Genomic DNA, 16,630 nt, shown 5'->3' on the forward strand with positions numbered 1-16,630 from the left:
TCTAACTCAGTACGTCCTCAACTTTTTTGAGATGATGTAATCCTTCATTAAATAGGCTGCCGCTCTTTTCCTGCATCCACGCGTCGGTCTGTACACGTGTGTGAGATTTTTTATTTATCTTTGGAGACTCAAAAGTCTGAGTGGTTCAAAAGTCATTAATGATTAACTCTCTGGGGATTTATGAAACTGTGCCAGACTGGCCTGAGTTGCATTAAGCAGCTGAGGGCAGCGCAGATCCATTATTCATCCAGCCGACTGGTTCCCAGGCTCGGGGTCGGAGGGCCGGTCTCTCAGCGCAGGATGTGGGACAGAGGGCAGACGAGGGGGAGCTCTTACGTGTCTGTCGCTGCACGAAGAAGGACACTATCTCCAGTCCTGTCACATTTACGGTGTCGGTTTGATGACACGGGCGATGTGTTGACTTCCCCTGGCGACCTACGCGACACACGGCTCAACAGAATCACAAGAGACCTAATGGCCAGGGCATCGGGGGGGCTGCAGGTCTCCAGGGTGGACTGAGATGATGAAATGTCCCCGTAACATAATATTAAGTTATTCATGGTCACTTGTTCTCGTTCTTTGGTAATTAACTTTTCTGTTATGGTATTTTTAATTCAACCTTTAAAAAGGCAAGGGTCACACTGGGTGCATCACTGATCGGCTCTGGTATGACCAGTGTATTACCTTGAATAAAACTTAGTTTATATCCTGCAAATATTTCACAATAAAAGCCTTAAAAAGATGAACGGATTGAGGTGGCAGGTATGGAGGAGTGCTTTTACTTTGAAACAGGTACAGTCTTAGTAAAGACCTAGAATAACAAAAATTGAGCCTTTCATTGGTGGAAAAAAAAAGCACCATTAGTGGACATTTATTGGACTGTCATAGTTGCCCCATTAGATATTTTTGCAGAGACGATCTACTGGACCAATTTTAACAGTGTCATTAAGTATTAGTCATTTATACGCTCACATCTATTAACATGGGCCCAGCGTGAAAAATACAAGAATCCCTCTTTAATATCCAGCCCCGGGAATAATATAGTGAAAGTTATTCCAGGCCATTATAAAGTATATTTAACATGTTTTCAGAAGGGTGATCAATCAATCAATCAATCAATCAGTCTATCCATTCATCCATAAACATTGCAGGGGGGCTGGAGTCCATTGGGTAATAAATACTGACTCCAATTACTTTTTTAACATTTGTTTCCCCACCTTCATATAACTGGTCTGTGCACTTTCCTCACACATGAAGTTTTGAGACTTACCATCGTAGGTGCCGCTCTCCAGCAGCAGTCCACTCTCCTCCAGCTCGCGGAACTCCCCCACACTGATGAAATTGTAGTCCACACCAGGAACCTCCCCCTCTCTGGGCTGCCGAGTGGTACCTGCCGATAACGACACAGTTTAAGTCGGGAGGGAGGGAACAAGCAGACGAGTGGAATGAGCCGTTCACTGACGGAGGAGCGGTACGTGACACTGTCTCCGACATGCCCACAGGGATGTGATTCCAGTCCAAACACAGCACACAGGGGAGAATCTCTATCTGCATCATGAATAGGCAACAGAGCCGGGGCCACAAAGCTGCAGATTCATTATTCAAATAAGAAACAGAGGGAGAAATATCCTCCGCACGGCAGCACAGCTGTCAGAGCCGAAGTGTAACTGATGATGATGACAATGAACAGAACTTTAATCGCACACATTTACTTTTAAATTCTGTGTACAGGCGCATAACCTTTATCCCCAAGAAGGCAATTAAAAAGCTATATCAATGTAAATATTAAATAATAAATAACAAAGTGAAGAGGATTAGAGAACATGGCTTTCAGGAGCTGCGTTGAATGGACGACCTGTTGACCGTCTGCACATTTATTGAATAACTGCACTATTTTTATACCTGCATCTATTCACTGTGTTTATTCTTTATTTCCATCGAATCTCACGCAGTTTTGTTTCCACGGCAACATAATGCAGTTTAACTTAACGGTGGCTTGGGACTCTAATGTTGCTCAACTAGAAATAATGACCACACCAGATGTTTTCTGGGAAATCCACACAGCCAATAAACCAAACAATGAATTTGTGATTCACATAATTAACTTTTGGGTCCAGAGCACCGTCGCTGTTTGAGTCCTTTCTGGTAACATTGCAGATTAGAGCCGTACCGCTTGTATCAGGGATTGAGAGGGATCATCATAAATCAGCCTTAACTCTCCAAGGTCAAAGTGAAAGTCATGTTTTACAGTGTGTTGTCTCCTTCAGGCCGGCAGCCTGGTCGAGGTCAGTCGTTCTCTGCGTCCGAGAGGATCTCAGAGCGGCAGTTGTCCTATTAGCTCAAGGGTTTTAACTTTTTATTCTCTCCTAAAATATTAACTTTTTCTCTTTTCCTCCCTTTTTTAAAAACACGCTTCCGTTCCAGGAGCGAGGAGCTGCACCGCAATTTCTACTCCCGGCCATTAAATAATAATCTGCCTTAACAGCTGCAACTGCTTCAAGACAGTGTCATGTTTTGCATTGTTGATGTTCTCTGTGAGACCTTAAAAAACATGCAGCCTCTACTAACCGTCACCTTACATGTAATCAGAGCTTTTACAGAACCTCAGCCTGAAATGTTCTCTGGCTGCACTGCAGGCACGGGGGGGGAATTTAATAGGAACCAGGAACCCAAACCCCCTTTCCTAGTTTCTCTCTGTGTCAACATCCACGCTGACGTCAGTATGAGCCATCACATCTGAAACAGCTCGGTCTGTAGCAGACTCTATCTCTCATTGTGTCAAACGGAGCAGTCAGAGGAGACCAGGCGTGGCCACAGCGGACGGGAAGATGAGCTTGTTTTTGGATGAAGGATTAGGGAAATGTGGTTATTTAGCTTTGTGTTGTTTATTCGGCTACTTTACCTGACGGCTCTCTGTCAGTTTTCCCACCTTCACAGTTTAAGTTCTCTCCACAGTGGATGTTTATCATCTGATGTCACAATCGCTGCAGTAAAATAACTCGGAGAGGTGAGAGAGTTGTGAAAGACAAAAAGGTCATGGTCGTGCGCTGAAGCCATGTGGTAGGTCCGCATGTAGCCCACGCATGTAGCCCACGCTGTTGTGTGCATTCACAGTTGTGGGCATGTGTGTGTACATCAATTAAAAGCTGAAACGCTAGTGGCCGTATATCTATATTCTATATATATATACCCTCTGCAACATGGACCGATTATGTAACATGTACAAAAAGAAGCATGATGTTTGCGGCCTTGAGAAACTCAGGATCGAATCCCTGGCACTTGCCATCCTGGACATTGTAACACCCCCATTCATTTCTTGAGCCTCACTGGCTCTTTATTTATGAGATTTAAAGGCCACTGTGGATAAATGAGATATTGATATTAAATCAATGAGGCATAATCTCATGCTGGAGGCATTTTTTTTACAATTTACTTTTAGTGCTTATGATTTAAAACCTTCAGCATTTTTTTTTTAATTTCCACAATTATCTTCTTTGTTATTTATCCTGTAATGAGACCGGTGGAGCTGATTGCAGCATCCTGATGGATAATAATGCCCAGGGAAGGAGAGAGGCAGCCTGGGTCGAGATCTGACCGAGCTTTGAGGATTTTGTGGTGCCCTTGACTCTTGGCGTCGTCTTTTGTTGGAGGCGAGATTGACGCTTAATGAAGCCAGGACTGACGTCATGCTTCTCTCACTCTTAGAAGCCACTCGGGCCGCTGTAATGAGCGGCAGGCATCGTGTTGCAGAGGCCATTCCAGCTCCGTGCAGGGTCACTGGGGCTCAGCCTGCTGTGATAAGCCACTGGCACACTGGAGTGGACAGGGCACATATGTTGAGCTGCTGAGGCCAGACGGCTGCGACTCGCATGGGATGTGCACGGAGCAAGTCTGTGAATCTTGCATGGCGACTTAAATGTTGAGTAAATACACCATAATATGAAATACTTTAACAACTGTTTTTGAGATGATGGGAGGAAACGGAGCTCAACAATGACACACTGATATGTTACTGGTTTTAACGTGAGCCCAACAAACAAATTGAAAAGAAAACAGCCATATGTGCCTTTATCAGCCATATTGGTATCAGCAGATATGCACCAACATTGAAACTTTTATTTTAAAGACTAAACACTGAAGAAAAAGGTGAAATTATGTTTATAATTTACTATTTTCTATATATTTTGTTACATTTCCATTTGATTTACATTTATAGATATTTATTATAAAGGTTTAACTGTTTTAATCATCAATCTCTATTTAAATATTTAACTTTTTACTCCCTAACATCAGTATCACAATCAGCCCCAAAGATCCCTATCGAGACCCATGTGTTTTACACGGGTCACTGAGGGGTCATGTCGTGTTTTACACTGTAAATCTTTAGGAATCACATTCTTTCTGTATTGTCCTTATTAAAAACATATATCAGGTGAAATGCCTTTTGGAAAGTCAATAAATGCACCGACAATGACAGAACGAAATGTATTTATGTCTTTTCATTTGAATGCTTTACAGAATTCTGCTACCTTTGTTTTAAAATCTCTGAAAAAACTTCAGGATGTTATTTGTTTGATTAGTTTTGTTATTAATGCTGCTAATCTAGTTTCTGCTTCCATTTGGCTTTTTTCAGTTCCTATTCATTTTTTGTAAATTATGATGTTTCAGGGCTGGCCACATAATATGCATGAGACAATGATAAAAATCATCGATCAAATATATCTCAATGCCAGAATTAAGTGAAACTTCAGTATTTCATTAAAATGACTGACCGTCATTGCAAAATGTGAGAAATAAGAGTGAGAGTTACACAGACAATAAACAATATGTCTGGGGCGAAGGTAGAAAAAAGAAAAGCGTTCCTCGGCTCAGCGGTGCAGCCGAGAGAATTGCAGCTGCTCTTTCAGTTCCGCCTGTTGGCCTTGGTGTCTGTTTTAAAATCAGTCGAGTATAAAAACAAAATTGGTCGGCCCTGGTTATTTATTCTTCTGCTTTAAAAGAAACAGTGCAGGAGGCGAATAGAGAGAAAAAGAAAAGATTTACCATCACTGTGTCACTCCTATAATATATATGTATATAACTAGGATAACCAAGGTCTGACTTTTATCAGGGACGGGAGATTAAATGTCCGTCTGAATTCAATACTTTATATGTTCAGTCTAAGTTAAATAAAAACGGAGACACTGTGTAATTCCACTGGATTTCAACACAGCTTCTACAAGCCCTGTCGTCTCGAAGCATATTTTACTCACGGCAGATAAAGCTAGCCTTCCATATGAAAGTCTACTCAGGTTTTTCCCTTCGACATTAAGACTAAGACCGGCTGCTTTTTCTAATTATGCCGAGATTATGAAGTGAAGAGCAAAGTTTCGCAGCCGACATGAATCAGAAATTCATATTGTCTGGTGAACAGAGGAGCAGGGAAGGGAATTGAATGGAAAATTAGTTAAAAGGGAAACGAAGGCGAGTTAAATATAGAACGGTGCAAGTTGTTCTTCGGGTAAGAAGAGGTGAGACTCTGGGGGTCAGAGGAGAGAGAGGGGGGGGCGGCGGTTGTGGAGGCTACTCACAGGGGATGGTGCGCAGGTACAGGTTGTCCCTGATCACCTGCTGGAGCTTGTGGTCCAGGGAGCCCTTCTGAAACTGCAGACTGAGGTAGTGACGCAAATCAGTATTCAACACTTTACCTGCAAGAGAGAAAAGAAAAATCTGGGTCAGGGCGACAGTCGCTGATTATTTGATTCTGAGATAATTAGAAAGACATTTTAAATTCACAAAAGCCTTCGCCACACACTCGCCCGACCAACAACTACACATTAAAATGATCCTTGTCTGGAAAGTCATTATTCCTGAGGTGGCAGAGATGGCGTTTTGAAGCTGGCATACATTAAACACGAATTGGGCTTCTATGTAATGAAATCTCTGTTTGTCTGTGGCTGATTGTGGCTTGAAAACGAATGTGCAGCGTTAAATTCAATGCGATTTGGACACGTGATATGTTCACAATTGATAAACTTCTAAAGTTTAAGTCTGAAAAGCTGCAACCAGCATCAATAACAAACAAGCAGGTTTACAACAAGCGCTGCACTATAGTTGCGTTAACTCCACGACAAAGAGGAACACAAAACGTAGGGAGTGTTGCTTCTCGAGAAGAACAGCAGCACAAGCAAAGTGAAAGGAAGTGCAGTGCTGCAGAGTCATCTCAAAGAGGAGGGAAATATACCATTCTCCTTGGAGCGACAGAATATCAGACAGAGGAAGGAGAGAGATAAAGAGAGAAGGAAGGAACACAGAGAGTTTCCTGGTGTTTGGACTCCAGCTGTGAGTTCCTCGGATGAGATTTGAATACGATGTCAGTTGCACCGTGGGCATCAACAGCCAGAGCTCTCTCTCCTCAAAGCTGCAGGCTCCATGAAACACAAGCCAGTTATCAGAGCTGCTGCTACAACAACAACAACAACAACTCCAGTCACACGTTCTTTCATGTTTTTGTGAATCACAGCTCGAATCGGCCAATCGATGTTCAGAGTCTCTGACGCAAGTGTTACGATCCCGTAGATCTTCTCCAGATCGAAGAATGTTGACAAATCAAATTAACAGCAGAAGCCGGTCTGTGGGTCACGTCAAACTCTGCGTCACAAGGAGACACGTGATGCTCTTTCAGTTTTTCCCTTTTCTCCAATGTGTCACAGGATTGTTTGTGTGTGTGAAGAAGTTCTGCAAGGTTTCAAAATGCAAAGTGAAAGGAGCTTCACTCCCCGTCAGAAAACACTGAAGCTCCTGGAACAGCTTATAAAATACTTCTCCAGCGAGACGGCAGCTAAAACCAAGTGTTTCAGACACTGGCTGAAAAGAGGAGCTGCAGCAATGGACCCTTTGAGGAGAGTGAAGTGATTTCTGAACCTTTACAAGTAATTCAACAACTCAAAATTGTGAATATGAGCAGATTTTCTCCTCTCAAGCTTCCACGAGCAACATCAGTCAGTTTGAGACGTATCGAGGTTAAAGGAAACTTTATGTGTGACACCTCAATCATTCAACTTCATCATTATAGATTGTGTTTCTCTCTCTCTCTGTGTAGTTGTTTAAATGATTGACAGGATACAGAATAAAAAAGTAATCATACAGCAAAACATATTCCCACAGTGAACGTGATGAAAGTCTTAAAGAGCCGAGCACCTGACGCATCCCACCCTCAGCGAGACTTCTACCCACCGACGCTCCCACAATGTTTCTTCATGCGGCTCATTTCCAGCAGGAAGTGCTGAGGGACGGACTGGGAATGAAAAGCCACTGACGACCTAATTCAAAAATGTTGTAAATGAAATGACGTTCTCTCTCTTTCAGCCCCTGAGGGAATTCGTTGACTACCGCTGGGACTGTTTAAGGGGGTTGATTCCCCCCCGTTCCCCGTTCCCCCCCCCCCTTGCCTTTAACATCTGCCAAAAGTGCTGCTGAAAATATTTTTCATTAAAGGCGATTGGAGTTTCTTGCTTAGTGAGTGTTTTATCGTTATTGGGTACTTTGGGTTTTTTTTTGCTCTTCAGGCAAGCACCAACACACACAAGCTAATTCCACGCTTCTCCCCCCCCCTCTCTCTGCATCAAGCTGAAACAGTAACTGCAGCACGGGCAGCGGTACAAGCGATGGGCCCGGCCAAGAGAAGCACGTCTCTTACGTTATGTAACTTTTTTTTTTTTACTGGCACAATAAATGCGAATGGAATTTATGTCAAAGGAAACAAAAGCCGGGTCTGGCTACGGGTCGGAACTTAGAGAAAAAGCCACGAGCCTGCGGTGCTCGTTCCCAGAAGCTGTGAGACACGGGAAAAAAAAAAAACACACAGGCAATTTACGGCACGTAGCCACTCGCTCCAACCGTGTCGGGATGGTTCCCATGTTAGGGGGGGGGGGGGGGGGGTCGAGTGATTCTGCAAATCCTTCAAAACAGCTGCTGTATTTACAGGCAACAGAAACATCACCACACACAAATATATATTTTACAGGGGTTATATTAAAGAATACAAACAAACATTTAAAACAAACAGACAAACACCGAAACTATGGCTCAGATTCACACGTACAGCATCGGAAGTTGGAATAATAAGGTGGAAGTAAATAGAATAATATTCAACAAGAAAACTCAAACAGGAATCGATTCTGGCACCAGTACCATTTCCTAAAGTATCGATTTACTGCCCTGAAGGATGAGCTGGTTTCAATGAAAGACAACAAAGGGAATAAATTGTTACAGGTTGAAGGGAAAAGGACACGCCACTGGGTCAACTAAATATTTCTTGTCATACACACTCACACACACTCACACACTCACACACTCACACACACACACACTCACACACACACACACACTCACACACACACACACAAACACATGCAAATCACCTCCCCTGCCCAAAGCAAACTCCCACTCAAGTGCTTCCAACAGGGTCGTCTTTGTGGCCCCGGCTGTCAGGTTGTGTTAGCGTGCTGCATCATATCGCCAGAGACGGAGAGAAAAGGGAGAGCGGGAGGGGGAGGTGGGGGGGGCAGCGACTCTCGGCTTCCCACTCGGTTACAAGGCGGAGCATCAATGGCCCTGCCAGGCTGGTGTAGTAGCACGAGGCATGCAGGGGCACAATGGAAGCCTTTGTGCCTTGTCATCTAACTATTAGACACTCTCTCTCTCACACAAGGGGGGGGGGGGGGGGGGGGGGCGCTCGGGGATGGAGAATCATTAAAAACAGAGGGATGGAGCGAGGGAAGAGTGGAGAAAGGGGGTGGGGGGGTGTAATGATGATGCATTGATGGAAACTCACTCCACCTCTCTCCTCCTGTTCTTTCATCTTTATTCTGTTGCTCCATCTCTGACTGTTTGCCTCTGCTGAACAGCTATCTACCACCCCCCCCCCTTCTTCTTTCAATCACCGCCATCCACTTAACCCTCTGTTGTCTCCCACCTCTGCTTTCAAGTGGCGTGTGCAGCAGCTACTTGTCGCCTTCTGCTTCTCAGATCAGTGAAGATAAAGGCAAATAAAAAAAATAACAACCCTCGCTCTGGTGCCGTCTAGAGCTGCTTTTAGTATTCAGCGTCTGCACATACGGAGGAGGAGAGGATTTACTTTGCTCAATAATGAAAGATCTGCAGGTTAGAAAAAGAAAACATGCAGTGTGGGATGTACTAGCACAACCAGAACTTTATTTCTGTATTTCTATCCCACACAAATGGAAAGAAAGCACGTGCTGCTGCCCGTCATCCCTCCATCGTTCCCAGGACACGTACGTGTTGGAGTCTCCGATGGGAAACAGCTTCTCTCAGCTCACTTCACCATCTGGTAGTTTCAGCTGCTGGTGTCAAAGCCACTCAGGTGCTTTGCAAAAAACTCTTTCACTGAGAAACAAGTTGTTTATCAGACAAACGAGCGGATACGACCTTCAGTCCAATTAAAACAGGCTTATTAGCACAGAGCAGCATTTTTCTCTGTAGAGTGAATATCTCCAACAAGGCCCGATAGTCTCCTTAAAGTCAATCAAGCCGCATTAAATTCACACACACACTCATAGATATAAGTTCCCTAAATGTGCATGATTGCTTTTTCAACCAAGACCCATTAATAGTTCCCTGGGAAATCAGTGAAAATGCCACTAAATGTCTCATCTCACAATGTTAAACCACATCCCGTCCAAGTTTCATGGTGATTTGTAATAGTTTTCGCGTAATCCGTCTTTAAATCAAACCGACAAACCAACTGACAGGGGAAAACACACAATTTGCTTTGCAGAGGTAACAAACTTGATGCTTTGAGCTAAATGTGAGTCACACAGACAAATGAGAAACTGGAGTCGGAGAAGAACCTCAGGGAAACTGTACAGCCAATAGGCTTCATCCTCTGGGAAGCATAAATATCTTTATGTTTTATAGGAATCCCTGCCAGACGTAGACCAACACACCAACAACACCATCCATAACAACATGTCCCTATTCGTGCTCATGAGCTCCGGCTTCCTGACAATCTGTCAACGGCTAATGCAGCAATTTTTTGGCAAATAAGCCTGAACACTCCGAGCTGAGGTGAAACCATCAATCTTGGTGCCTCACGATTTGGGCACAAGAACCTTCTGCAGAAAGCAAAATCACCCGTCCCTCCCTAAATCCTTGCAGCTCAGCTCATTTCTTGGCACAGCGGCGTGTCCTCACTTCACCGGAGGGGGCCAAAACAATCGCAGCACAGATATTTACTGCGGCAGAAAGTAAACAGGCAGTTAAATCACACCAGGCTTTCAAAAGGTACCCTGCTTTTTCCTAAATTTGAAGCAATGCAGAGGTGTTACCTGCAGGGGTGTCAGTCGGCGTCTGATGAGGAAATTTGCACATCTGCTAATTACCACCTCGTTAGACTCCTTTGACAACTTGGGTCAACACAATGCAGTCAGCGCCTCCTTCTGTGCGACAGGTAGACAGAGGGAAGAGTCTATTGTCATCGCAGGGACACTCTGTAACTGCCAGAGACAAATGAGCTCAACAATTCTGTCATGACTTGTATTTTCTCCAGAGAAGCAACGATCCTGCCGCCAGTGGTCTCATCAAACAAACCCCTGCTGGTGTTCAATGGGAGTGCAGGTGGTCCGAAGTCGCCTGCACCCCTCCCCTGTAAAATGTCCTTGAAACAGGGAAAGACGAGCAGAGCGTTTTCCTATCTAAGACAAGTCCTGTTGCTATTAGGGCCCCTGTTAAAGCTGAGGGCTGTAATTGGTCGGCAAAAAGGAGTCAGTGTGAAGTCAATTAGTGGCTGCAGAGCCCCAGAGATTAATTAAGGACGGAGCTGAGCTTTAGGATGAAAAATGTAACATGAAGGAAATCAATGGGCCCGATCACCTCTCAGGTTAGAGGCATCCCTCTTGAAATCCAATTAGTGAGACCGCATGTCAATAGAAGGTCAGTCTGCACAGGCTGGGTGTTTCGGCAATAAAGCAGCTAATGACCAGTCTGAACACCTTCTCATCCAATAAACTCCCTTTGCCAACTGCACCCAGCTTGCGTTTTTAATTCAGAGAAAAACCTTTTGTCTACAGCAATTTTTTTACATTTGCAAATATCACAAGCCATGAGGATCAAGTTCCTATATATAACCCAGCGAGGGATGACGTTCTAGAGGAGAAGTGACTCTTACTGTTGCTATTTTGAGCTCAGTGGCCTTATCCCTGCACCGCTGGCACAACAGCACCATCAACTCTTGAAGCAGACAATTGAGAGGAATGGTCTTGCTCTTCATTGCGTCCTGGCTTAATGTTGCGAGCTTATTACCGTCGTCATGATAATCATCATCAGTGCATTTTGCCAGAGACAGAGCTGGTGTCCCACCGCACTCAGCGATCACAGATATATATCCTTGGCTGCGGAGGGTTTGGCTGCTATTGTTGGCCGACTGCACTAAATATCCATTAGTTTCATGTTTGAGATGAATCTGGCTCGGTGCGTTCTTGGCTTATTTAACAGCAGCACTCACCTATTCTGTTGATACATGGGAGTATGTGTGTATACAAGCATCCAGCCAATGTGTAGGTGGGAATAATAAATGATTACCAGCACAGAGGGGGATCACATTCGTTCAAGGTACCATGTTCTCCCCAGTCACTGTGTTGATATCAAGTATCTAGCATTTATTCTTTTAAAAGGAAATCCTTTCAAACACAATCACTTTCCTCATCAATGCTGCAGCTCCTAGGGATGGGGGGGGGGGGGGGGAAATCGATTCAGTTACAAATCGCGATTCTTGTGAATGACGATTTGAAATCGACATGCTGCCTCCCAAATCGATTTAAAAAAAAAAAGGCCAGCTCTTGTTTTTGCACAAAAATCTAAACATACCCAAGCACTGGCTTTGCATTGCCTACATGCAAACAGCAAAAGCCTACTTTTTGTTTATTTCAAAGTTTATATTTTAAGTAAACTTTTATTCACTCTATTTAATTTACCTTTTATTTATTGTTTAAAAGTAGCCTAAGTGGCATACATTTCTTAATCTGTCAGTTTGTGTGCAGTTGACAGGGGCTATACAATAATAGGGCACATTTTTATTTATTTTCTCTATTGGCTGCCCGGCAGTCATCAGGTTAATGTTAATATTTGAAATTAAAATTATAAAGCTCTAAGTGAATTTGACTGTTGTATTTGAAGGTATGATTCAACATTTTTCCATGGTCCAGTATTTAAAAAAAAAAATAACCAAAAGAAATCCCAGGAAATCGTAATATCGAATCGCAATACTTACAGAATCGCAATACTTATAGTATCGCCACCTAAGTATCGTGATAGTATCGTATCGGGAGGTCCCTGCCGATTCCCGTCCCTAGCAGCTCCTCTGTTCAGAAGCTCCTTCAATTCAATTCAGCTCAACTCAATGCACAGTGCACATAGGACATGTCGGGCTCAGCTGTCCCTTTAATTGGGAGACGGACTGTATATGTGCTTTTCTGCACTTATCGAAAACTTAAAGCTCTTTACATTACAAGTCACATTCACCCATTTACACACACATTTATACAGCGCTTTTCTATTCATGTCAGCATAATTGTCAGGGGCAATTTGGTCATTTTGCCCAAGTTAACTTGCAGACAGTGAGAGCTTGGGGTTCGAACCCCGACCCTCTGGTTAGTGGACAATTTTGTTAGTTTGGGCCGGTGCAGAAGGTTCCTGATGAACCGTTTCAGGAGCTTCAGTGAATTCTGTGGGAGAGAAGAGCTCCCTTCACCACAGACACTGAAAAAAACACGACATGTCTCCTTCAATAATAAAATAAAGCTTCGGTCGAGCCTCCTTTGTTTGCTCGGTCTCGGTTGGATCCTGAGCTGTGGCTGCAGACATCCTGAGCAGGGGGGGCTTCTCCTCTCTCCTGTCTGGATCCTGTGATGTGGAGCAGACTGACAGATCATGACGTTAACTTCTCCTTTGCCCAGTATCCGTGTCCGACTGCTTCCTCGAGCTCTGCTATCTTCTCTGCAGTCTGCTGCCTCCAGTGTAGCTCAGTAGACGCTCCATCCAATGAGCTTCAGTTTGGGACCGAAAGCAGAAAACTCACTGATTCCTTTCCTTATCGAGTGAAATATTTACAAGGTGGATTGGCATTTAGTAAAAACATTCATATTCCCAGAGGATGTTACCTTAAGTTGTCTTTCTTGATGACCAGAAAATTTGTAATATAGCTGAGCTGACAAAAGCCTTAATTGCTAAAAGCTTTTGAATCTGCCTGTCTTTCCAAGTTGGCGTCTTCTACTAATATCGATCCTCTGTTTCATCCTGAGATGTTTGGAATCTCAGATTTTTCAGTTTTTAGTCTGCAGAGTTCCTGGCTCTGGAGATTTGTCTGGAGCAACTGACTCGGACATTCGTGATTCTCAGACACAGCCAGAAATACAGATTTCAGGAGAATATTTGATGTCTGGTTGCAGCTTTATTCACGTCATTCCTTCTGTGGTACGTTCTGCTGCAGTGTAGAGTTAAGTACAGAAGCATGCTCTAATCCCATAGTGCACAATTTGCGATTCAGACTCTAATAAACCAGCACAGGCTTTAAAAAGCCATGCAAACCTCTGTTGTTAGCTGATGCTGAGGGCAGTGCTTGAACATGCGTTCAAAGTATTAAGAGCAGGCAGCAGGGAAAGCAGAAGGAGAAATAGAGAAACCATAAGAGGGAGGATGAAAAGAGCAATATTTTTAACAAGGTATCTTTAGGCTTGTTCACCCTTTTTTTAAGGCTACCAGTTTCTCTTTCGTCGCTAGACACCAATATCCCAGCAGCTCTGATCCACTCTAAACTGCAGAGCTTTAAACCTCCGTGGTTAGCAGCCTCCTGAAGCAAACAGACCAGATGAAATGATTGGATAAAAACATACAAGCATAATGGTGCAGAGTTTAGGTTGGGAGGAGTATGGCTCTGTGTGTGTGCACTTCAGCCTCTGAGGCTGATTTCCTCCTTTCCTCAGGAGCTTCCTTCTGTCCTGTGCATCATCAAAAGCCTGCTGCTGTTTGCCGTTGCTATAGTTTCTCCGACTGTCACTCACACATGGACAAACACAAATATATATCCACTAACGCAGCATGAGAGCATGTGCACTCACACACAGAGACTGAACGAGGGACGGACCAAAGAGCGGAAGTATCTTTTTTTTGCCTCATCTCCATGATGAGGAGGGATCTTTACCTCCGGTCAAATGGAGAAAGAGACAAAAGGTTTCACTCTCATTAGTGAATCAGAGAGGACGGGAGAAGTGACGTGGTGAGAGATCGGGCAAATGATCAGACGGAGATCAGCCGCATGGAAGGATTCAAACATAAAAGACACTAGGTCTTTAAAGACACCATCATATCAACAACAGACGTACGGTGGAAAATAATACAGTTTTTTCTCTAAGTTGGTAGAATACCCCCTCCTCACCCCCAACTGTGCCACAGTTTGATTTCTCACTAACAGAAAAACTCCAGAGCAGCTTCTGCAGCCCCGTGGATTACGGTTCTGCAGAGCCAGTAAAGTAATGCACCCTTAGCCTCAATAACTTGGCCTGTCACTGACAATATGTCGCCCGATGCATCACACAGAACCCCAGGGGACACCACAGTCTCTCTAACCTTTTTTTGCCTCCCTATCTCTCTCTTACACACATGCACACACACACACACACATCCATATATACACACAAGCAACGTATTCAGCACAAAGAGTAGAAGAATGCATGTAAGCTGTGAAAACAAGAGAGATTTCCAGAGTGTGTGACACGCGTTTGCTCTCTTGACACATGAGACGTCAGCAGTGGTGTTTTAGGCAACATCTGCTAATAATGTACAAAACCGAGCAGAAGGCCTTGTGTATTTGAACGCGCGGCCCGAGGAGCTGCAGTGGCTGATTTGATGTGTGCATCTCGTGTTGCCGGGCCGACCCAGATGCTGCCTCCATCTTTGACTCACACACTTCTTCAAATAGCCCCCGTGCTGACATGGGCACACACCAGAGCTGTATTTGCATACATCCTTGTTGGAACAGTTAGTTGAATAATTGATTACAGGATTAATTATTGCACCTATTCAAAAATGAAAACCCCAGCTTCTAGTGGTGAGGGTTCTTTTATAATACACAGACTTACCTATGTTTCTATTCTGACGGATGTTTTTAGACTGACTCAGCAAATGTGAGGCTTCACAGGCTCTTTTGGCATCTTTAAATGATAATAAAAATATTTAACTGATATAGGAATATACCCACAGGATATACAGGACTGTACACAAGACTTTACTCTACCCAACCAGGGTATTGCACACATTCATGGATATCAGTCCCATAGATACGCCTTTTTTTAAATGAAGAGCCATGAATTATTCTCTGGGAAATCAATGAAAACCAAAAAAACGTGCATCTAGTCTAGTGCTTTTGCTCATATCACACAATCATTCTCAGGCAACTTTGCCCAGTTGTCATTGAAAATGTTTGATGTTCAAATTCCCATCTTCTATAACTTCCAGGGGAGAAATCAATCTGCCGAAGAAGATTTTGTAATATGGAGGAAACGGCTCCAGGTGAGCTAATGACTCAACCTTGAGATGAGATTGTTTTATAAACTGCTGTTTCCAAAATAAAGAATGAAGTTTCACACTCAATCTTTAACCAAAAAAAAATGAGACGTCCTTGAGGTGATGAAAAAAGATGAACAATCCAGTAATTACTCTGCAGTTGTTTGACAACATGTGCAAACTCCATCAAAGCTACCAAACAACTAGGAGTTTTGTCAAGAAAAACAATATACTTAAACCATTATAACCTCTGCAGGTAATCAACATTCCATCACCACAGAGGTCACTCCTCTTCCATTTCAACGGGTGCTGTCACCACCGGGAGCAGCAATAATATTACATTCCAGGTGGAGGGAAAGGTGTATCTGCTATTTTTCACACTCATGGTGAAGAGCAGATTCCTATCGTCCATCTCCAGGAAGTCGGGCAGGGATGGTGTGCAGGAAAAGAACCCGCTCTCCTACATTACATGCATCCATCATGTGGTGGAGCTCCTGGCTGCCTCACAGGATACTTCGCTATCAGAGAGACGAGTCAGCGAGCTGGACCTCAGACAGCTCAGCCTCATGCCCACATATCATCCCTCTGACTGGGAGATGTCGATGTGTGTTACACTCAGGCTACATCTACTCTATGTTTTAGTTTGAAACTAAAATAATCTCTGTCCACACCAGCATTTCGGTTCCATTCCAGTTTGAATCCCAGTCCACTCCAACACGTTTTAAAACATATATCACATGACCACACAAGTACACTGGACAATGCGTGTTCGGTTGTTAGTTGTATCTTTGTAAAATGCACAACAGCTGTTGGAAAAGACAACAGGGTCGGCAATGCTTGTAATCGATGATCCATGTTGTGTTCTACACTGGTTGTTTTCTTCCAGAAGGGGATCATTTAATATGAGACAGATGTATAAGCGAAGGCTATGTTCAGACTGAAATGCAGCCCCGGAGTTTTTAAACTAAGTTTTTAAACTAAAGCCAGAAGCTTTTCCAAACTTCTCAGTTTCAGCAGCTCTAACACTCTGGAGAACTGTGAACTTCAGCCGTGTGAGTCGATACGTTCTCAA

The 16,630-nt window shown here is 43.7% G+C and overlaps 1 protein-coding gene across 1 annotated transcript in view; it reads right to left on the bottom strand.

Annotated features, from left to right (window-relative positions):
- magi3a (membrane associated guanylate kinase, WW and PDZ domain containing 3a) overlaps positions 1-16,630 on the bottom strand; it is a 109,317-nt gene that overhangs the window by 36,809 nt on the left and 55,878 nt on the right. Inside the window, exons 2-3 of the mRNA XM_061074164.1 lie at positions 5,571-5,687; positions 1,271-1,390 (exon numbers count right to left, since the gene is read on the bottom strand). Of these exons, the coding sequence (XP_060930147.1) occupies positions 1,271-1,390; positions 5,571-5,687 (237 nt within the window). The remainder of the gene's footprint in view (positions 1-1,270; positions 1,391-5,570; positions 5,688-16,630) is intronic.

The sequence above is a fragment of the Limanda limanda genome, chromosome 7, assembly GCF_963576545.1.
Source record: "Limanda limanda chromosome 7, fLimLim1.1, whole genome shotgun sequence".
NCBI classification, from domain to species: Eukaryota; Metazoa; Chordata; class Actinopteri; order Pleuronectiformes; family Pleuronectidae; genus Limanda; species Limanda limanda.